This window comes from Oryzias latipes, chromosome 4, assembly GCF_053564925.1.
Source record: "Oryzias latipes strain Hd-rR chromosome 4, Olatipes_Hd-rR_3.1".
Lineage (NCBI taxonomy): Eukaryota > Metazoa > Chordata > Actinopteri > Beloniformes > Adrianichthyidae > Oryzias > Oryzias latipes.
Window position 1 is genome coordinate 4,043,751 of NC_136240.1, and position 24,072 is coordinate 4,067,822.

Here is a 24,072-nt window from a genome sequence, read left to right on the forward strand (position 1 = left end):
GCATTTTTTAAACACAATCCCTTCATTTCATGGGCTTGTAAGTAATTGGACAATTGACTTTCATGCTATTACATGGGCAGGTGAGGGCAATTCCCTTGTTATGTCATTATGAGTGAAGCAGATAAAAGGCCTGGAGTTGAACCTCCAGGAGGTAGGTGTATCAAAATCCAAGTCTACCATCAAAAGAAATTAGAAAGAATGTGTATCTGTCCAAATATTTATGGTCCTGACTGTATTTCATTTGGTTATCCTACTGAGCAGAATCTGTGTTTCCTGGTGTTCTGCCATACTTCCCACAATGGTGCCCACTGTAAGTTGTATGTTGAGTAGCTACATTGTGAACTTGAAAGACTCTATGCTAAATAAATAAATGTTTTGTATTATTATCATAATGTGTAGTGCAAATATCTATTGTGTATGTAACTACACTATCACTCATGACACATGGAAAGCACTTGATCAATTTGTCCAGCCAAACCAACAGTGTCAGGGTAACCCCTTGTGCTTTCCTAAGCACTTTAACATTGGGAGTTGGGTCATCTAGACCCACTAGACAGTGCTCTGAACCTTTTTTGATTTGTGATCTTCACTGGTGTCCATGGATTACATGAAATCTTTCCACCTTTATCCACCTTTGTCATGGTAGGGAGAACACGTCAATGTAAGGGTGGGTCATCTAAGATAGCACAAGGGTTAATAGTGTACTCTACGTTGTGCAGTGCACATTTTTGCTTCTGTAAAGAAAGCCATTAGCTGAGAATATTTAATCCCTTTGACAGGTTAAACTGAACACCTATAGCTGTACAAACTGTTAAATAAGGTCTGAATTCTAAATGAGTTATGTAGCAGTCTAAAAACATGAGGGAATGAAATTTTGTGTTATATCGCATTATCATCAGTTAATTGGGGTCTCTAAATTGTTCCTAAGTGTAATTGTGAGTGTGTGCGGTTGTGAATCTCTGTGTGATCCCAAAACTGGCTTGGATAGCTCCAGTAACCCCATGATACTTGGAAAAATGGATGGATAATATTAACAATTCAGAGTTTAAGCCATTAATGACAAGTTTACATCCACAGGAATAATTTACTACAGGCTGAATTTGAGTAATTCTCAAATTTATTGATAATATTGCACTTCAAAATACAAAGAAAGTTTACAAACATCTATTAATACAAAATTCGTTTGAGCAGTGAATAAAATTATAGGCATAAGTGATGCAGAATGCAGGAACACTGTTCAGATAACATTTTGTTTTGCAATAATAAGGTTATATCTTACAATAAATAATTATCATTATAGAGGTTTTCTAAGTGAAATCAATGCTTTCCTTGGAAAAGGTTTTGGCCTCTTACATCTGAAGTAGGCACGGGAAGACTTTTGACTGATTGTAGTTGTGCCGTAGGACTATAATAACAAAAATGCTTGGTTTAAAACCTACCCCACCTCTGACCGGCATGGCCCTCTGTCTTTCTCAAGTGCATCTTCCTTTGTAAGGTTTTCTGAGTCTACAGAAAAGTTTGGGCCGTTTCAGAAAAACAAAAACTTCCCTTTAATTTCTTTATGATGCTAAATGAACAAGTTTGTTAGAAAACAATAGTCAATTCAGACAAATTCAACAAAGTATTTACAGTGAAGTACAGTACATTGAAAGAAAGTAAATACCACAAAAGTCATATAAAATCCATTGTCATTTCCCAATATTATGTATTCATTTAGGAAATTACAACAAAACTATTTTAGCCTGTTGTACATTTACAAAAAGACAAAATGATACCTGCCTTTTAGAAAGAAAGGAATACATCTTAATACACAATTGTTCAAGTCTCCATTTGCTTCACGATTACAGTCAATCATACAATGATTTTGTTGAATGGTGTCTACCACAGTCTTTTTATTGTCTTCAGGGAATGAATGCTTTTGATCAGACAACCTTTACCCTGAAGTTTCTTTAAATTTGCCAATTTTTCACCATTTGCCTCAAAATTAAAACAAAATAACATAAATCCCTCTGAAACTGCTGTCAATATAAGTTTAGATGGAACGATCTTAGAAAACCCTCCTTCTATGGTACTACTTATTGGTACTGCTGTTCTCGCACAGGCACTGTTCTCCTGGCTCCAGAGCTCATTCTGCGACTCTGAGTCCTACCACGCTGCTCTGAGGGAAAGACCACCTGGGTAGCTGACCTTTGCCTTTGCTCACCCTGAAAGTCTCTCATGTCTCTTGCCATTTGAGACAAAGTCTGACCTGGGTTGGTTTGCAGACGTTGAAAGAGACTTTGCCTGTTAATTTTCCTCTCTGGACAGCTGAAGGTCAGTGCTACTCCAGAGTCGGACTTCATCTCTCTGGAGAAACCATCTGAGGTACCATCAAAGCAGCGTCCAATAGCAATCTCTTTGGCCACCCTTGGGTTCTGGTCGGTGACAGTGTAGATGCCATAGTTATGTCCCAAAGGATCCACAGGTGCCATCATGGTAAAAGAATGAGACCCATTACTCTGAGTGAACGGTGGATGTTTAATTAGGTATTCCTGTAGGAGGTTGTTGATATTAATCCTGCGACAGTTACCCTGTGGAAGCACTGATATAAGGGATCTGTCTACCTCTGACTGATCATATAACATGCCACTACATTTAAACTCAACACAAGCAGCCGAGGTGTTCGCCTCTCTCATGTCACGAGTACTGCGAATGTCTCTAATGCCATAAAGTTTGTCCTTTGTTTCTGGGTGTGTTCCTCCATGGTTCCTTGACCTGACCATAACTTCCTTCTGCCCATGAATTCTGACTTTAATAAAGCATGCTCTAAACTCCTGGGGGTTAGGCCACCAGGAGAGATAGTCTCCTGTCCATGACGTCAAGTCATTTTCCTCAAAGGGAACAACATTGTATTCATACTTGTCTTTTTCCACTCTAAAAAATCTAAAATGATTTGCATCTATAGGGGCATTTTCACAAGCTATCATACTCTGATATGGATAAATTGGTCCATTGGTCTCATCAAGGTTGTTTTGGTTTGGCTTTGCCAGATTGATTTTAAAGGCTGTTTTCTTTAGGGCAGAGTCTGTGTGATCTGAACGCTGGTAGTCTAATTTATCCAGAAAAGGCTTAGATACTCCAATAATGTTTGGATTCATCTTTGGTGTGGATGGAGCAGCCTCAAGCTCCTCTCCATTTAGCATTGCTGTAACATAAGCTGTGTAAGCATCGGGCCTCATAGCATCACAGAAAGCTGGCAAACAGGCTCCATTGGGCCCAGTTATAACACTGTCGAAGCGTCCCCATGCCCTAGGGTTGGATGAATAGCCAGGTTTGGGTTCAAGGTTTATCAAAGTGATCACAACACCTTCCAACTGTTCAGTAGGTAGGAATTTGTCACTCATGTAGGCACGAACCTTCACATAACACCGCCTGCTTTCAGGCACATCTAAATTGAAGAGTCTGCGCTCTCTTATCTCCATGTTTCCTATAAGGAAAGTGCGCTCCTCACGCTTGCTCCGTCCATGACCATCTGCAGTTGTTGTGCTGTAAGAGAATTTACTTTCCTCCTCCCAGACCCCCGTGTCTGGGTTTAAAGACCACAGTTTCATTTGAGGAATGTGCTCTTGCATTTTGACATGCTGTGTGTCAAGGAGGACTTGAACAGCTCCTGCTCCAAGAACTTTGTTGCTGGAGTTATCTCTGAAATCCACTGAAAACATGCCATAAGTCCTCAAAGGAAGCATGTCACCTTCATCGTCTACAAAGTTGAGATCCCCAGGGGTTGCAGCGGCTGTTGTAATGTTTCTTGGGTCAATGAATGTAACGCTAGCTTTCACAGTTCCCTCATACACCTCTCCAGTGTCTTTATGAAAGGAATTGGGAGGAATTACTAACTGTCCTATTGGATCTTCCCCTTTAATTTCTCCTAGATCAATGACATTTGTCTCTCTGGAATTAATATCAATTGGTTTTTGTTTTCTCATGACTTTTACATCATGATAGATGGATCCACTTTTTTTGTCAAAGATGAACACCTTTGGCGTGTTAAGAAACGTTTCAGTGGGATCAACAAAATTTACCACTAACCTTTGTGTGTCTTGAGCGATTTTCAAAGTAAACCCTCCTTGGTATCCAGTAGTACCCACTCTTTCTTTGCCAATGTAGATGTGCCCAAATCGCAGAGGCTCATTATTGTCAGCTGTCACCACTCTTCCACGAACAATTACTGTTGGCTGCATACATTTCTGACAGATGCATTTTGTCACCGCCCGGATAGGAAGACTGTAACTACCACAGTCAATGACCCGACTCTCCATACTCTGAACCCCACAGCAAAATCCAGCTCCATCTTTGCAGCGCATGTCAAACTCCAGGGATCCAGCACATTTGTTGTGTGGGCAGCGGCCAGCATTGTAGTACTTTGATTGTGTTCCAGGTTGGACACAGTCCAATGGTAGCCTAATGAGATGTGCTTCAGGAGTGGAGTCGCATGCTGGTGTTCCTTTAGCTGTGAATCAAATGAAACATTAAATTATGCTGTTTAAATTACAATTTGTCTAGTCATAAAATAGAATTGGATGTACACAAACCACAAGAGATTGGTCCTTTTTGGTGATTAAACACCTATATTACTTTTAGAAATGGACATTCTTAAAACGTTAATATTGTTCTTGTTTTAACTGATATATTCTTTAGATCAGACAGAATTCAATTTCATTTTAGAGGTCTTTTAGTAGATGTAAAATGAGTCAAGGCCCGTACACACCGGGACGAATATTCGCCAGGCGTTATTCGCCAGCGTTTTTCGCCACGTTTTTTGTGTTCACACCCAGGCGATTTTCGCTGACGATGAGTGGAGTGAACATGCAATTTCATTCCCTGACATTAGATGGCGCTTAATGTAAACAGAAATACTCCTGTACACAAGGTGGCGCTGCGCAACTTTACGCTTCTTAAAGTCGCTTTTCACTCAGAAGAAGAGAGCAAGTATTTACCCGCTTGTCAGAATCAAACAAAGAAAACATGAATATTTCAAGCACCAGTAGCTCCAACTGGTGCTTGGTTCGGGGATGTTTTAGAATGTCCGTCATTATTGCTTCGCGGCAGTGTAGACGCTACTTGGCGTCTATCTTCTTCGCTGGTATGTGTGCTCAGAAAGGCAGTTTTGTGTTTGAGCGCCCCCAAGTTGTGTTTTACTGTAACTTCAGAAGCTCCAGACACGTGAGCAAAAGCGCCATTCTCATTGGTCGAGTAGATTTCGACGCGACGCGTCGAAAAAAAAAAACGAACCCGAGGCGTTTTTTTTTTTTTTGACGCTTTAACGCGTGGCGTTTTTTCGCGTCGGTGTGCACACTCTCGTTGGTGCCCTTTGTTTAGTCACGAGGCGTTAAACGTCGGCGAAAATCGCCGGCGAAATTCGTCCCGGTGTGAACAGGCCTTCAGGTTGAGTTTTAGGAATTCAGTCTTTAAACATAGATTTTATGATATCCCACTAATAATCAATAAAATGACATACAGACACATTCATTCGAAATGCTTTCTTTAAAGGTCCTGTAAGTTGCCACGCTGGTTGCCGAGGTACAGTGCCTTGGAAGGGCAAAACACTTTAAACCTAATGAACGCAATATTACATTTACCCCAAGCAAACAGATACTGAACAAAACACATTCAATTTACATTTCTATATAAAATTACATTTTACAAAATGATGCTAAATTTATCAAAAAAAATTACATTTCACAAAAAACAATTTACAAGAGGGAAAACATCTACAAATTTGGAAATAAATTAAAGGGTCTATATCATGTGTTTCTTAAGCCTTTTAGAGTAAACTATATCCATACACATGTATATGATCATATAAACCTTTGACACGCTAAAGAACAAAGTTTTTATGAAATAGTAGTTCTTTTCTGTGAACTCACAAGAAGCGAAAGGCGGGGTCATTCACTTGTTGTGGGTCCCGCCCATTTCATGACCTGTCAATGGCATCATGGCGTTTCATTTCTGTTTGAAGCCGCGAAGGGGGGTCTAAGGGCAGGGATGCCAGTATGGCTTAGTCAGTTTGTTAGTTCATTTTAGTATTTTCCTATTGAACTCTTTGTATTCATGATCCTTTTGAGTTCATGCTTACTTCAAAGCCCATCGAGACGACTGTTGTTGTGATTTTGGGCTATACAAATAAAACTGAACTGAATTGAATTGAAGCATCATCAATCTCCATATCAAAAATCCTCCTCGCTTTCATGGGGATCATTTTCCTGGAGACATGCGCACCTTTCTGTCTTTGCTCAAAAATCCATGTTCAAACCAGTTCTTGTCGCTCGCTTTCTTTGCACCTTCGCCAGGAAATCGTTTGCTGCCGTCTTCTCAATATCACCCATCTGCCTGCGCCATCCTGGGAAACGTTTAAGTTTGACCCCAAAATGACGTTCAGTTACCTCACCAGAATGTTCTTTGGCGTATGCCACTGCACAAAGTTTAAATGCTACATTAAAAGAGCGTTTTTGGCCATCGCTGCACTGGCTTCCAACAATTGGAACACAATTACCACAGACGCCCGTAGTCTGCACGACTGTGTACATCCCGGGGGGGGGGGGGGGGGGGGGGGGGGGGGGTCTTAAAGGAGCAGGAAAGTGTTTAGCTGATCAGCGCTAGCCCCGTGGAGAAAGTGGGTGTATCTATTAGCCTGTGCTGGCAGTGCAGACTCTTCCTGGAAGGGGCTGTTCTCACTTTTAGGTATGAATATGAGAACCCACTAGTTTTGGTGGATTGGGAGGGGCTGGTGCTCAGACCACGGGTTTTTAGAGGAATACTCAGAAATGTGTGAAAGGATGATAAAACCACTTTAAGGTTTTTCATCGTAAAAAATGAACATTATAATACACTTAAAAGCTCAAAAGGTTGATTTTGCACGATACAGGCCCTTTAACCACTTTTGTCTCGCTTTCAGCAAGGGTCTTGGTGACCGGGCACTCCCCCTCTTTTTACATTCCATCATCCACCACTGTAGAGAACAGACACTCACCTGAGCACAGGTGTCAGCTCATATTGCACTAATAGCATGACAGAAGTATGTTTTACGTGTGTGTTTGTATGTGTGTGTGAGCTGTATTGTGTACATGTTGACATGTTTGTATGTAAAGATTTTTGGAACCAACAGGTATGTTTGGAACATTTGAGTGTGTGTGTGGACAGGCCTCCCCCTTTTAGATTTTTTATACATCTACACTTGAAAGTAGTGATGACAAACCTCCAGCATCTTATTGCTTTGTGATTCAACCCTCTCCTACTTCTTATTCATCCTCCAACGCCCTAAACCCCTTTTCTCCCCTTCCTTTTGTTCCCTTATCGCCCCTCTCTAAAATCCCATTCTCTTCTCTTTTTTTCCATCCGGTCCAAGAAGAAATGTATACAAACATAATGAATATAAATTTATATAATAATGTAATATAAATAAAGTTTAGCCTCAAATACAAAAGGGGTTTATTCAAATATGCACCTTGTGTGTCATAAGATAACCTCATGTTGTAACAGTAAAATCTGTCTAACACAAGAGCCTTCAGGTCTCATCTGTTTGCTCAGCTGCTGCACAGGCAGGACAAGTTAAAAAAAAAAAAGTTTTTATTTTTTTAAGGATAAGAGATTTCCCAATTTCTGGAAAATACACACCTAACTTCTGTTTGGTTTTGTAACTTTATAAATTGTAAAGGTAGACAGAAACTAAACAAGTCCTTTTAAGTTTTGATTGAGTCTGTAATGTATTGCTGTTTTTGTGTAGGGCGGCAGTGGCTCAGGCAGTTGAGAAGGTCGGCCAATGATCGAACGATCGGCGGTTTGATCCCCACTGCCTCCAGCCAACTGGGCTCCAACTGTGTGAATGTATATGAACGTCCCGGTGATGGTCAGAGGGGCTGTGGGCACGAACTGGAGTTGGAGGATGCGACAGAGGAGTAGACCTCTGTCAGTCTGCACCAGGACAGCTGTGGCTACAACAGTAGCTACCATCACCAAGAATGAATAAAGAGTGAATGAATAATGGACACATTGTAAGCGGTTTGAGCATCTGGACAAGTGCAGATAAATCCAATCCACTATAGTAAATTAGAGACTTATTGCTCACTTTTATTTGCTTTTAGCTAGTTCCTATTCAGTTAAAAAAATGATTTTCTTTTTACCTTTAAATTTATTTCAGAGTTTGTTGTAAGGTTTTCCCCCTGAATTTGTTTTGTGAAGTAAAATGTTAATTTGTTTTGGTTAAATGGACAATAGTTCCTTAAAATTTAAATGTGTTTTGCAATTCCCAGCCACTGCACTGAACTGACATTTGAAGAGGCATTCATTACTTACTACACAGCTGGAAACTGGAACAACTAAAGGAATGGTCTAATGGTTTAATATGTACAGTAATACCTTAAATTGATGCAATTGTTCACATACCAATTACAGAGAGGATGGCTACAGAGGACTTGATGCTGCCTGCAGGATTGCTGGTTTTGCAGTAATACTCCCCTGAATGCTCAAACTTTAGATCCTGCAGCATAAGGTCCTCTTCATATTTGTAAATCTTTCTGTCAAGTAGTGTCCCATTGTGGTACCTAGATGTATATTTGAAAAAAAATTATTCTTTTTGAAAACATAACAATTTTCCTTATGTTTGTTTCAGGTTTGCTTTGACCAATGCTGTGATAACCGTCAGATTTTTCTCACCAGTAATACTTGCTGGGCGCCGGTGATCCTGTTGCTGAGCAGCACAACAGCACCCGTCCTCCTTCATAACGCACTTTGTCCTCTGGGTGCTTCACAACGTAAGGCTTTTCTGTCCAAAAAGAAAATGCAAATATCCTGATGATTATTGTTCTGAATTTGTAATGAGCTTTGGTGATTGATGGTTCAAAAAATTAATTTTCAGCCGCACAAAATTTTGTTTTCTATTTTGATCCCTGAATATGAATTTTAGATGAGATTCTTTTTTGAAATAATAATCCAAAATTAAGAATGTCTGCTTGTCTGCACTTACCAGCTGATCTGAGGACAGCCTTTAACCTGGACAATCCAGTAGTGTTACTAGAGGTAGAGACTATGGTTGGGACATACTTCTCCTTCTTGATGATGATTGAAGAAGAGGTGGAGGAGCAGACTCCTGCGAGCACAAACTGCCCTTTAGCATTGGTTTGAGCATGGAGGGCTTTAGAATGGCTAGCCAGAGACACTCTGGCTCCCTCCACAGGGACTCCTGTCACACTATGGACGTCTCCATGCAACACGTGGTCCTCGCACACACAGAGGCTGCAGTCCTCACTAGGATGGCCTTCCTCGCACACAAGCTGGCATTTGGCTGTTGTGAAACAATACAATGGCTGATGACGGACACCATCATACAAACACGGCAACACATTTGAGGGGTTCTGTGGTTTTCAATACCAGGGCAGGGTGTCTTTCCACACTTCTGTATATCAACAGAACGACCTGCACACTGAACAGAGACTGAGGTTCTTACACAGGTCCGTCTTCTGGTTCTTTGACCTCCACCGCAGGTAACTGAGCACATCCCCCAGTGACCCCATGGACTCCATTTGGCTGAATCACACACAATTACACAAGATGGTGAGAGAATTGGGAATAATTTCTTTCAGATCATCTTTTAGCATCAGTTGTGGTGGTTCGACTTTCATGTCAAGGTGTGTGCATCAGGGTCATTTGTTGAATTCAGACAAAATGTTGGAATACGCTGCGGCTGTATCAGAATCCCTTTACTACTCACTACTTAGTGCAACATATAAGGTGTTTGCCATTTTGTACTGTTGTCTGAATCCACAATTCTATCCGGTGCCCTGAAAATGTCCCGGAAGTCTCTGCAAAAAACCATCAGCGTGCATTGATATTCACTAGGTGAATAGATACCACAATGCATTGCATTTGAACTATTTTTCATGTGAAAACAACGCATTGTATTTATTCTTTAATTTTTTTTAAAACCATCCAATTTTTCTTCTTTAGAACCCAGTATAGTTTCATAAATAGTCTTTGTCTAAATGTTCCTATTTATTAGGTTTTACTTTGTGAAATCGGTGATGTCATATTTGATGTTAAAAAAATAAATTAAAAAAGTAGTCAACATGCTGTCTGAATTGCTTATAAAATCCAGGTCACTAGATAGTCCCGCGACCTGTCCAGGGTGTACCCCACCCATGACCCTGAAAGGCAAGTTAAGAAAATGGATGGATGATTGGATGGATGGATGGATGGATGGATGGATGGATGGATGGATGGATGGATGGATGGATGGATGGATGGATGGATGGATGGATGGATGGATGATTGGATGGATGGATGGATGGATGGATGGATGGATGGATGGATGGATGGATGGATGGATGGATGGATGGATGGATGGATGGATGGATGATTGGATGGATGGATGGATGGATGGATGTATGCATGCATGCATGGATGGATGGATGGATGGATGATTGGATGGATGGATGGATGGATGGATGGATGGATGATTGGATGGATGGATGGATGTATGCATGCATGCATGGATGGATGGATGGATGCATGTATGCATGCATGCATGGATGGATGGATAGTCCCGCACCATCGTTTTTTTTTTTTTTTGTAGTTATGTAGTAAGGAGGAAATTAGGACACAGCCTCCGTTTTTGAAGTTCAAAATCCATTGTAGTCTGAGAAGAAAACATTTGGCTCTGTTTTAATGCAATATGGTCAAGTGTTTCACACATGACCTGTTGTGTTAAACTGTTTTAATATCTGAGGCAGGTTTTTAATAAAGGTATTATTGGAAAAATGGGGGGGGAAACTGTTGGCAAAGGGGAAAAGTCAGCATTAGTGAACAGGTTCTTTCTTCTCAGTTCAGCTTTAAAACATGGTTCCACTTTTGTTACAGCTGCTGATAGATGCTGCAGTCCTCACCTGTGCATTGTGGGGTTGAACACTCCCTTCTCTCTGAGTGGTGTCCCTGACATGCTGGAACAAACAAGAGAGGCATGGGCTGAGAACTCAAACATTTCCTCTGGCGCACCTGGATTCCCACATCACTACAAACTGTGGCTGAGCAGGGACCCCATTCACTCCATTCAGTCCAGTAACTCTGCACTGTAAAAGAAAAAAAGCTCTTTTAACCATGAGAGACCAAACGATTTCACATTCTAAGCAAACTAGAATGGAATATTTATCAAGCGTTACTATTGTCAACAGGACTACCTGGGGGACACTGAAAGCGGACATGGTAGTTCGAACAGATGTTGCCTTTTGGTTGTTCTTTGTTGATGCACCAAAAGCCCTTCTCCAAACTAGAGTGCACCACTTCACCAGTGTCTGCGGCTGTCAGCCAGTCAGAGGTTCGAGCCTCTATGGCTGTAGGCCGTGAACAGACTCGCTCTCTGTAGTAGAAACGAATTGCTTCCAATCGCTCATAGTCTCCATTTCCACCGGGATGGTCGATGTTGAACCAAGATGTCCACTCGGTCACGCCTGGAAGGGAACATTCAACAAAGTAAGGAAAGCGTCAAAGAAAACATATATAATGATGGTATGGGCAACTGGCCTTCATAAAAGCCCAAGCATCTAACCAATTTCGGCTTTTGCAGCATGAGCAATGCATCTTCATAGGGACAGCTTCAGCGGGAAAGGCCACTAGAGACTGACTTTATATGCACCAGAGTATTGAGGCAGATTTTCCTCTTTTTTGTCTTTGGCATAGAATGAAACATAAAAGTCTATATTAAAAAAGTTTAATCATAATAAAAACCAACCTTTTCCAGATTTTAGGATATTTACAATTGCAACCTTTTTCCTTATTTTCCTCTTAAGTCTCTAAAATGTCACCATGGAGAGACTAAAATTGATGGGAAAACCAGTGGAAGCCAAGGTTTTAGGCCTGTGGTTGCTTCAAATATGGAACCAGTGTTGTTTACACAACTATTCCTAAACTGACTTTAAAACGTGAAGAAACTACAAAAAGTGATGGTACTCAGGTAAATCCAGTATTTAAACACTGTGCAGTTTCCCCAATACACTAAAAAAGGTTTGTGAATACATATAACATTGAATTTATAGATTATGTGTAGTTATGTGGTGTAAAAAGATTTCATAAGGTTCAGAGAATTTCCACCCTAAAAATGATAGTAGCATTTAATATAAAAGTCTTTTAAAACAACCCTTTAATGATGATGACAGCACTGACAAACAGAAGTAACAGAGCTCTTTACTGCATGTATTAATCAGTATAGTACAGAAATATTAACCTCTTTATCCAGGTAAAACCATTTAAAGACCCTCTCCCATAAAAATTGTGTTTTCTGTGTTTTTAACATGTTCTTGTAGCATTTTTCTGATGTAAATACAAATTAGCTCAAAATTGCATTTCTGAGTATTTTTTTTATTGAAATGTTGAGAATCAGGAGAGTATGAAAAATGCTGCTTGGAAAAATGCTTATTTTGGACGAAGAAACTACCCTGGGAGGAGCCAAAGTCTTCCTACTCTGCTCTATTCTGATCACCCACCTGCAGACAAATAGATCCATGAACGTCTTTGTTTTCCTCGTCTGAGCTGGAATCTGGATCTAAACTGTACGGTTGGATGGTTCCACTGTTGATTACCATTTTTGTCACACCACTAATGTTAGGGTGTGAGGGCTGTAGGCTAATGGGAGAGATTGTAAACAGAAAATGTAGTTATGGGTGATGGGAAGGGGGCCTGGTTGCACTGCCCCAACAGTCGCTCCCACAACTCAGAGGTGAATTTCTCAAAAACTCCTGCCGCTCTGCCGAAACTATGTCCCAGACAAACTACAATAGTATTTTTTTTTGGCTTAAAATGGCATTATAGTAACTAAAGGACGACTGAAAACACATTCACAATCGTTAAAAGATGATCGGAGTTGGATTTAAATGACAATAAAATAGGAGGCCAGTTGTTACAATTCATGGTTGATCCTGGATTATATTTAAAAGGAAAGATCTAACTGCCCATTTTTTTGTTGGAGTAGGAGAAGAACCATAGATTAAACTTTACCAAACTGGCTGCCCTTACATCACAGAGGCCTGCGGTTATTGATGGCAAAACAAAAATCAGTCTGATCAAAACAATAATAGTCAATGTTAGCGGAGCTGGTTAGGGCGATACTTCGAACAAATCATGCATTTTGTGGCACAAAGCACCAAATTTGGTGTGAAAGTATCTTAGTCGGAAACCTCTGTCAGAGAGGTTAGTCATAAAAAAAAGCCAAAATGTAAAGATGGCAGTCATCGTGTGATTAATAAAGTATCATTCAATTCTATTGTTATAAACATAAACAATGTCTATTTGCCCCCATCTCAACAATGTGGGCTGTTCATGCACAAAATGCACTTTTTAAACTTGAGGGGTTCCTACAGAATACTAGTATTTGTATTGTTATTTATATATTTCATAATCTTGTTTTTTTTTTTTGGCTATGTGCCTATGGTACATCCATGCCATACAAGTTTGTACCACAAAATGCACGATTGTTTTAATAAGCAGATCTTCTCCTGTCTGTTTCTTTTATATTAAACGAAAAAAATAGTTTTCTTTTGTTTTTGACAACCCGATTTTTGGGAAGCACGAAAGCATGAGTGTGTGAATAATGTGAGAGCTGTGGACGCACACGCATTCCTCCTTCATCGTGAGCCTGAACATGGAAATGTTTCTAGGGAAAAAACATTCTTTATGAGTTTGGCCCTCAAAGGACATAATGTGCTGGATTTGAAAAGACTCAACAGAAAGAACAATTTTGTAAATTTGTTTTTACATTCTTCAGAGCTACTGTAACATTGGGTATAGATTCTAGAGAAAGGCCATTTATTTGTTAACATTTATGCTACATTTTTGTTTTTTATATTATTGGTTTTTATATAATTCTATTTTCGCTTATGTTTACTTGCTACGGTAACAAACAAATTTCCAACATGTGGGATCAATAAAGAACTTCTGATTCTGAACTGACCAATCCCAAATCCCGTTCTCATAAAGCCTTTTTTCAGCATGTGTGTTTCCAGCTACCATCTTACTACTATATTTTGGCATGTGAGGCATCCAGACTCAGTACCTGTCCTCTGTGTGTCGCTGAACCGGTTGGAGGCCGTTCTTTTGCTTCGGTCTGAAATGTTCCTGGTCCTCAAGGAACCTGCACAGGTTTGGAAGAAAACAAAGAAAAAAATTAATATTTTATTTTTCTGCAAAAATTGCAGAAAAAGTTCTTTCTTATCTGACAGGAATATCATTTAAACTTATTACGGGGTTACGTATTGTGGTGCAAAATTACCGTCTTTTTGCCCTCTATTTAGTGTGTTTTTCTTGCTTTTGATGTGTAATTTTCATTTAAGATCATTTTCACTTGAAGCTCGTTTTGTTCCACCATGACGCTGAGAAACTAACAGAAAGACAAAGACTCCTGAAACTGAAGCTCAACAAAGCTTACATGGATGTGGTCATCTGTTACTCCCAACAGTGGAATCATGTCATCAATAAAAGAACATAAAATAAAACAGTAATGTGAAACAGATGTTTAGCACAAACATGGCAATGTTAGTATGATATAATCATCCTTGAGTCACAGTCAAATGCTTTCTGATCTACTGCCTTTTAAGATGGGAGCAATTTTTGCTTTTTGTGAAAGAATTGATCTAAAACGTGACATTTTATCTTTTGTCCTCTTCCTTTAAAGTATGAGGGTGGAAAAGTCCCATTTAATGTCAGCTAGAGTTCTTTTCATTTAAGAACAGCTGTGGGGTTTTTTCCTGGCATTTTTACTTTGAGGTAAAATCAGTCGTGGAGAAATTATAAACCTTATTGATGCCAACCAAAAGTAATTCCTACAAGATTTTTGTGTTTGTGTCTGCAATATGTGGAAACACTGCAGACTTTATTAGCTGAGAATCCAAAAAGCAGGAGCGGTACTGATCCCAGTCTGTGCAGGTTTTATGGTTCCCGTCAAGTCTTTACTGTCATGCCAAGTCTTTCCTTTCAACCTTTACATTTTTATTTACATTTCCTGATAGATTTAGCAAAATATCACTGTTGATTTTAATGTTTTTGGCTTTTAGAAAATCCTTGCAAGGTTTTTGAGTTAGCCGCTGTGTCTGAGACAGTGGGTTGACTTGAGAACCACATTCAAATGCTTTCTTCTAATCTGTTCAGCAGATGTACGTCTGTCTGTGGATTCAGTTTCCCAGGTCAAATATTCAAATAGTTTCCCCATTATTCTTCTACTGGATAATACATTTTAGTCTTTTTTTGCATCCCAGAAGCAGTTATAGAAGTGTTCCATGCTCTGTCTTCGCTGACTTTAATGTTCACAGTTATGCAAGTGTTTTTTTTTCTAAAAGGTGCTGCAGGTTAGTGTTTGCTAGACTGTCTGAAAGAGAGGAGCGTTCATTCCTGCTCTAAAATGCAACCATTCCTTTCTTGCTTTTGCTCCTCCGTAAACGGAGCTCATTACCTCCCTCCCTCACACCAGAAGAAGAGAACAGCAGAGCTCCTGATTTTAATTTCAATGTGTTTCAAAATAAAAAAAAAGCCAATAGCAAACAAGCACTTGAGTTTTATTAGACGGATGATGGAATATAAAACTAAAGAGAAAATCCAGATTAGCAAAAACGGAAAAGAAAAAACTGCTTAGAAGTAGTTTCTCCAGGATGGGATTAACAAAGTGAATGCTGTCTTTACAGAAATCAATTGGAGAAATGACTGCTCATGCAGGTGTGAGCCAGCACAGGTCAAAGGTTTTGAAAATCAGTACATGTTACCGGCTGAGTGGCCGTCACGGCTCCATGTTGTAGCACGTGACTGAAGAGTTCTGCTGTTGTTTAAAGCCAACAGAGTCAGGCTGTAAGGCCAATGGTTTCCTCTTGTTCCTTTCCTTAAATTCTACTCTGAAGCATAAATCCTAAAGTGTAAAGGCTGTTTGTTACTTTTTGATGTTTGTTTTCAAATTATTATCATCATCATAGAGATATTCCAGAAAAAGATTGCTCCTAAACCAAAATACACCCCATCTATGGTGGGCCAGTTCCATTATGTATTCATGTGTTCAATTTTAATATAACCCTATAAATGATCATTCATAAATCCAAAATTACAAACTTGATTCATATAGAAAGACAAAACAAGCTTCCAGATTACTTATCATAGTTCCGTATGTTGGCTTTCTCATCACCATGACGTCTGACAGCTTCTACATCCAACATCTGACTTCTATTTGGCTTTGTGTTCAGCCTTTCACACCACATCTGCTCATTCACAAGACAATACTTTATAAAGCATGACTGCACAGAAACTGTTCTTTCTTATTTTTTTCCACTTTCATGCATCACTTATTTATGCTAATCAACAGAGGAAAAAGAAACAAAACATAAACCCCTGAGCTCCGTCTCATGAAAGCCAAAGGTCGCCAGCCAGAGCGACTCTATAAAAGAACTGGCTTAACCGTTCATAAAGAAACCTAACTATCACATCTCACTCAGTAGAAGGACCTGTTTTCTACCACAAAAATAGACTACTTCTCTGAACTCATCTCCACAAACAAAGGCAACTCCAAAAAGGCAGAGGCAACTCCAGGCTTATTACCGCCATTATTCATTCCTCACAATCAACTGCTACCGTCCCATCACTTTTTAAAAGGGCAGCTTTTACCAACCCTTCAAAAGCCGGTTCAAATCCCAGTACAATTTTTCAGTTTTTCAGTACAATTTCGAACCTTCCCTTCATCTCCAAAATTCTAGAGAAAATTGTCACCTCCCAACTTTATGACCACTTAAAACATAACAATCTTCTGGAACCTTTTCAGGCCAGTTTGCGCCCCTCAAACAGCACTGAAACTGCTCTCCTCAAGTTCACCAATGACCTCAGTGCAGCGGATTCTGGCCTCCTCACATCCTCATCCTCCTTGATCTGAGTGATCTTTGATACCATTTCTCACTCCATCCTCCTACAAAGGCTCTCCTCCCTCTGCATCACCTCCTACCCCCTCCATTGGTTCCACTCCTGCCTCTCAGGCCACACCCAAATCATTCAACTTAAATATTTAAATCTCAACCTTCCTCTGTCTCTTATGGTGTCCCACAAGGTTCTGTCTTTGGTCCTCTTCTTTTCATTACTTTTTCACTGTTTTGCCGATGACACCCAGCTCTATGTATCAAGCAGACCTGCCTCCTCTCTTCCACCCTCCTCCCTCCACTTCTGTCTATCTGAAATCAAAAACGGGTTCACCTTAAACCTTCTCAAACTCAATAGTGATAAAACCGAGCTAAATAAAGCTTGTGTTCCTTCTATCTGAGTTTTGTGCATTCTGGGGTTGAGCTACATCCTTCCAAAAACCTGACATCCTTTGATATCTGCATCACTCAGCCGAACTTTCTTCTGCTCCTCGGTCTCTGTCTTTTTGGGTTCTGTCCTAAATCATTACAATGACTTAAAAAAGGAAATCCTCTGTGTTTAAACCGTTTCATGGTTTTACATGGTTTCACTTCCTTTCCTAATTTGTTTCGTAATGTAATCTCTATTATTGGAATTAGAATGAGCCTTCATTGTAATTGAGGGGAAAGGGGGGAATAACATGGAATGAAAGGAGACAATGATGGCCAAAAGAGCCCCCATAGACAATGTCATAAAGCTGGAATCATCTCAGACTGGTTTCCTGAACATGACGATGAGTTCACTGGACTCAAATAGCTCCACAGTCACCAGATCTCAACCAAATACAGAACCTTTGGGATGTGGTGGAACGGGTGATCAGCATCATGGATGTTCAGCCGACAAATCTACAGCAGCTGTGAGATGCTGTCATGTCAGTGTGGACCAAACTCTGAGGAATGTTTCCAGAACCTTGTTGAATCTCTGCCACCAAGGATTAAGGTAGTTCTGAAGGAAAAAGGGGTCCAACCCGATACTAGGTGTGGACCTGATAAAATGACCAGTGATTGAATATTTCAAACTTAGATAAATACTTTACTGGAACTCTTCATAACATAAACGGATGAGGATATTTTACTGCGCAGCAGAATACTACACTAGCTTGAGTAGGAGGTAAACTAAAACAGTTCCGTAAAGTTAGTGAAAACCTTTAAACTGACAGCAAGTGCTCAAGTGCACAGGTTTGGCTTAAACAACGACCTCAAATCCATTTTAAAAGAAAACAGATCATGTTTGTTTTGTTTTTTTACTTTTTAGTGAGCATTGCTCTCTAAGACATTTTAATGGAGATATAAATTACATTTAACCAAAATGTTCAACAGTTCTGAGCATACTAAAGCTTCAGTCACCATATTTTCTAACATGAATAATTATCACCTATTTTTACAGTCAGCTATTTATTCTAGTTGATAGTTGCACTATTTTTGCTTGATTGTTAAGGCGTGTCTGCTCATGCACTATTACCAGAAGTGTTGGCTCAGCCATCCAAATGGTCAGAATCAGGTGTCCTAATCTCTTGGCCTGGCCACAGGTGTATCAAATCAAGTCTTCAGGTATGCAGACTGTTTTTACAAACATTTGTGAAAGAATGTTCTGTTCTCAGTAGCTCAGTGAATTCCAGTGTGGAACTGTCATTGGACGCCACCTGTGCAACAAATCCTGTAGTGAAATTTCCTCACTCTGAAATATTCCACAGTCAACTGTCAGCTCTATCAGAAAAACATGGAAGAGTTTAGGAACAACAGCAACTCAGACATGAAGTGGTAGACCACATAAAGTGATGGAGAGGGGTCAGTGGATGCTGAAGCACATCATGCAAAGAGGTCCCAGACTTTCTGCAGTCATTTGCTACAGAGCTCCAAACTTTGACCTTCAGATTAGTCCAAGTACAGCACTCAGAGAGCTTCATGGAATGGGTTTCCATGTCAGAGCAGCTGCATCCAAGCCACACATCACCAAGTGCAATGCAAAGCATCGATGCAGAGGTGTAAAGCACGCCACCACTGGACTCTAGAGCAGTGGAGACGCCTTCTCTGGAGTGATGAATCACACTTTTCCATCTGGTAAACTGATGGACCAGTCTGGGATTGGAGGTTGCCAGGACAACGGTACATCTGGGACTGCATTGTGCTGAGTGTGAAATTTGGTGGAGGAGGAATTATGGTGTGGGGTTGTTCTTCAGGACTGGTAAATGGTAAATGGCGTATACTTATATAGCGTTTTTCTACCTACAAGGATAAAGCGCTTTACAGTCACAGTCCAATTCACCCAGAACACACACACATTCACACACTGGTGGCCGCTACGCTGCCAAACAGAGGCGCCCGCCAACCACCAGAGGCAAGGTGGTGTTCAGTGTCTTGCCCAAGGACACTACGACTCGTGGGCGTGCAAGGCGGGAATCGAACCTGCAATCTTATGATCATGGGACATATGTGAGTCAAGCAGGTTAGACAATGCTATTAGTAATAAAGTGTACTTCACATAGGTGCTCTGTTTAAGTGTTAAATGATTAACAAAATAGAAATTGGAGCAAATCGGGGCCTTTTCATTAAATTGGTCCATCTTTTAATGTGTTACAAAAGTATCGGGCCAGGACTCAAAATTGAATATCTTGGAATCAGATCAGGACAAAAAAACCTCATCAACTTTAGTCCTCTGTAGTTTCCACAGGTCTGTAGGTCTTACTTGTTCCATTAATCCAGTTACATTCCCCTATGCTCCGCCCTGTTCAGGAATGTTTTCACCACTGACATGTTCATTCTTTTAGCAAAGTCAACCACCATCTGTCCTCATCGTCTCTGTCACGTCTATTAAAACATGGCCCAATCATCACTCTCTGCCATCTACTGGATTACCTCATCTGTTCTTATTTGCTGTGTGAGTCGGAGTTCTGTGTTTCCTAACATTTAAATAAAACAATCAATACATTTGGTAAAAGAAATTACTTTTGAAGTTACACATAGAAATGTTTATCCATATTTTGCATTCTTAGTTGTGTCAAATTTCGCCTGGCAGACAGGATAGGATAAAGGTTCTGGTTATAATATGTCAAGCTATAAAATGAGGGAAAAGATTTAAAAATGACATGGCTTACCCGACAAACTGCCTTAGCTTATCAGGTTGTGTAGTTTTTGCAGCTGCAGCTTGGCTCTAAGTGGTATTTGGTGTTAGAATTGATTGATGTGACTGAGTGGGCTTTTGTGTGTGATGATCCATTAGCCATGTCATATGGAAGCTGTTACGTTTTGGCTAGCCCCTGGCTTGAGGTGTATGTGGTTTCAGAAAACTTTGCTCTTCCTCCTCAGCCCAACATTCCTCGATCTCAAAAATCTGTCTGATCTTCAAAACATCTGTTGCTTCTTCAAATTAGCTCATTTGTCCCTGCATGGCATTGGCCTGTGATGCAATTCAGCCACGTGATTTACGGATTTGTAAAGAACTTGGATGCAAAAAAGGAGATCTTTAAGGAACCCAGAACAGACTCTGTTAAAAACAATAAGGTGGTGTTGAACTTCTGCACTCTAATAGAGAAAAAGAGCCAATAGTTGGAAATAAATGAAATAATTAAATGAAACAATTCTGCAGAGACCATGTCATTTCAACAAGAACTAATTGCTTGATAAATGAGTGTAAACAAGAAGACTAGAAACAGAAAAATGAAAATGTGGCATGGCTTTGGTATTATTATTGTTAGAATTTGTACATTTTTCTTTAATTACATTTACATTATCTTCACTTAAGTCCGCTGGCTAGACAGAGTTGTGTTTGAAGCAGACAATAGTCAGCATCTGGAAAAGCACTCCTAATTTTTCAACAAAATTTAAAAGAAAAAGCAGACGGGAGACAGGAAGCTAGAAAAACGACGGTCCTCAGTTTCTGTGTGCATTCCTTACAGCTGCCATCTTTAAGTAGGACGTTAGCTCATAGGTTTGAAAGGTTGAGGTGAAAAGTTAAGGTGTTTGATGGAGAGGACATAGAAATTAGTAGAGAATGTGTAGATGAAGTGACATGGCAGGGAGGGATGCAGAGGGGAAAAAAGGTAGGGAAAGTATTTGTCCAAGTGAGACAGACTAGAAACAAACTGCAAACAGATGAGGACAAAAACAGAAGGAGGCTGCAGATAATACTGTGCTGGTGCATTAAATGCTGTGAAGCGTCTGAGATGCTCATCAAACAGGAAACCGAAAATTAAAGGGGGGGGGGGGGGGGGGGCATTTTACCTGCAGTCTTTATTTTTTGTTTCCATCATTCCATTTTCTCATTTAGTAAAACACAAAGCCAGTGAGGGTGCAAAACTGAGCAACAGTTGATGATTATAGACCACAAAAAAAAAACAAGTCAGAGCTAAACTTGCTTAAAGCATAGCAGTGCTGGAAAAAAAAACACACTCACAAAGCACGTCTGCTAACATGTTGATCGATAATACTACCATATTTACAGTACAGTGTAGAGTTTGGGGACATACTTATAAAACAATTCTACAGTGTATATCTTACAAAAAAAAAAGCTATTGGAATAATTTAGAGTGGATTATTGGACACATACAAATACACTATTTTTAAAGTTATTGAATTTATGGGAACCAGTGAAACTTAAAACAGCACTCATCATGTGTAACCCTTGTGCTATCGCACTTTACCATTGGGAGTGGGGTCATCTAGACCCACTAGACAGTGCTCTGAACCTTTTTTCTTCAATGATTTGTGATCTTCACTGGTGTCCATGGATTACATGAAATCTTTCCACCTTCATCCACCTTTGTCATGGTAGGGAGAACAAGTCAATGCAAGGGGGGGGGGTCATCTAAGATAGCACAAGGGTTAAAGCCAGAATCAACTTACTTCCAGTAAACATACAACACTGCATACGTGCTACAAAAAATGAAATGTGCTTATCAATTTGTGGTGTGGACTTATGGGTTGGCTGAAGGTTTAAATCAAAGCAGAAGTTTACATCTATTCAAAAAAGAAATACAAGATGTCACCAATGGAACTGTAAGGCTAGAAATGATCACTAAAAATGAGCAAATGTCTCATTTCCTTAGGTGTTTCACAGAGGGAGTTTATTTTCATTTTGTGTTGGAAAAAATAAAATTGAATGAAAGAGGATCAATGCATCTGGTTTCCAAGGTGACTGGGTTTAGATCTTTGGTGACAGTTGACATCACATTTGTGGATGAAAAAAGGCTAAATCACATCACCCTACTGCTTAGTGTGGTAGGTCTTTGTGGTCAGATATTTACCACCCTGAGAACTCACACCCCAATATAAAGTGACAGACACTATACGTAAAACTGTACATGTAAAAAGGATAAATACGGTAAACTGAAATAAAATAAAAATAAACAATAGTGTCCCTTAGTAAGACCAGTGGATTTTGAGAAATAAAATGTGTGAAATAAAAAATGCAGTGCAGGTTTCTGGTGATGGTGCTTTGTTGATAGATCATAGATGGGCTTTGATATGTGAATAAACCTCAGACAACATCTTTGTCATCAGATCCCCCTACAGCATGAATTAGAGCAGAGGCACATGTCTGAGACCTAACACCAAGTTTTATTTCTTGATCTATGCCACATTTTAGAATGCTAGCTTTGATCATTTGTCAGAACTAAACATAGCAATATTTTCTTGTCAATCCTGGCATAAACATGAATATTTTTTTATCATACGCAGATCAGCTTCTGGCTTTGGTAAACCTTTACTGTTTGAATAAACTATACTGGGAGTTTTCTTTGCTTCTCAATCCCACAAGCTAAAAAAGACAATGAATCAGAGCTATTTCTCTGAAATGTACTAAATCTTACACACACCTTTGGACGTCTCATACTGGATTTGTTTTCTTAAACCATAGTTTTAAAATTCTTTTTGGGTTATTCAAAGCCCTGTTACACTTTTTATACATCAAGCTTGCTTTTACATTTCCATGACTTTTTGAGTTTCTGGTTGTGGCAACACCTGACGGGATGTGTTGAAAGGTAAACAACAACATTTTTGTATTGTCTGTGCAGTAAATCAGCCATGACTTACCTTGACCCAGAGTCACATAGGCCAGCAAAGACAGCAGAAGTCGCAGCTTGTTCAATTCCAACATTGTTCTGACAAACGAGATTTCTTTACTCAGATTTTCTACAGCATTGATGCAAATCTCAGGATGATTGAAAAGCTTCTTTCTCAGCTTTCTGATGTCCAGCTTGAAATCCACAGACAGGAGTGATGCTGATGGTCGAGTCTTGCTGCTGCTCCTTCTCATGAAAATCGAGTAGCTAAGCAGAAAACAGAAGCTTTTTATAAGAAAGGCATCAGCAGTGCTCTCCAGTTCAGCCCCTTACACACTGGAATTGGCCAATGAAACTTGGCAAATTGGTCCCTGCCAAAAAAAAAGGGAGGACCTGGACGGATGGATGGAGACAGAATCACACACACAGAAAAAGGCAGAATGTATGTAGTTGAGATGAAACCACTGAAGTGTTTCTTCTCATTTGGCTAAGAATTGTGTCACCTTTGAATCCTATTTTTCTTGCTGTGGCTTATTTCAGCTTTCTTTTTTTTTAATTAAGCTGTTTGTCCACAGAACAGAAGTGTGTTCACACACATGTGTGTGTGCAGACATGAGTGTGTCTATCTAATGTGGTTTCTGTTTTGTCGTGCAGAAAGCTTTACCTTCAGACTTTCTTCCAAAATGCTTTATTTTGCCTTGCTAATGTTTTAGGATCATGTTTTGCCTTGAATGTGCCCATTTCATACATGTAGTAGGTTCTGTGATATGGAGTATCACGTTTTCCATTTGCCTCAGTCTTCCTCTCTATTTTCTCTTCTCACATGACAGATGCTACTTGGTCCTCGGGTTTAAGTCCAGGTTTGGTTTAGTAACTCAGAATCGTTGCTGGTTGTACAGCAATGCACTGAAGGCAAAGAGCCCAGACTTGAACTTGACAGTTCTCTGGCTCTTGAACAATCGTTTGCTTGTAGAGTAAAGTATTAGTACAAGTCCAGTGTTTTTGTCACAGTACAGGCAGACGGCTGGATCCAAATGCAGCAGGTTTATTTGCTCAGCTAAAAGTCCACAAAGCTAAATCAGGGTCAGACAGGCAGGAGTCAATCACGACGAGCATGGGAGCATCAGAGAAGA

General features: G+C 39.9%; 1 protein-coding gene across 1 annotated transcript; it reads right to left on the reverse strand.

Annotated features, from left to right (window-relative positions):
• Positions 1 to 1,099: 1,099 nt before the first annotated feature.
• On the reverse strand, positions 1,100 to 23,214 carry cilp2 (cartilage intermediate layer protein 2). Its single transcript, XM_011473490.4, has 9 exons — positions 22,971 to 23,214; positions 14,075 to 14,152; positions 11,208 to 11,477; positions 10,917 to 11,099; positions 9,406 to 9,561; positions 9,002 to 9,319; positions 8,692 to 8,800; positions 8,422 to 8,579; positions 1,100 to 4,489 (listed from the first exon to the last, which is right to left on the reverse strand). Exons 1-9 carry the CDS (start codon positions 23,191 to 23,193, stop codon positions 2,076 to 2,078), a joined length of 3,909 nt encoding a protein of 1,302 aa, XP_011471792.1. The 5' UTR covers positions 23,194 to 23,214; the 3' UTR covers positions 1,100 to 2,075.
• Between the last annotated feature and the right edge of the window lie 858 nt (positions 23,215 to 24,072).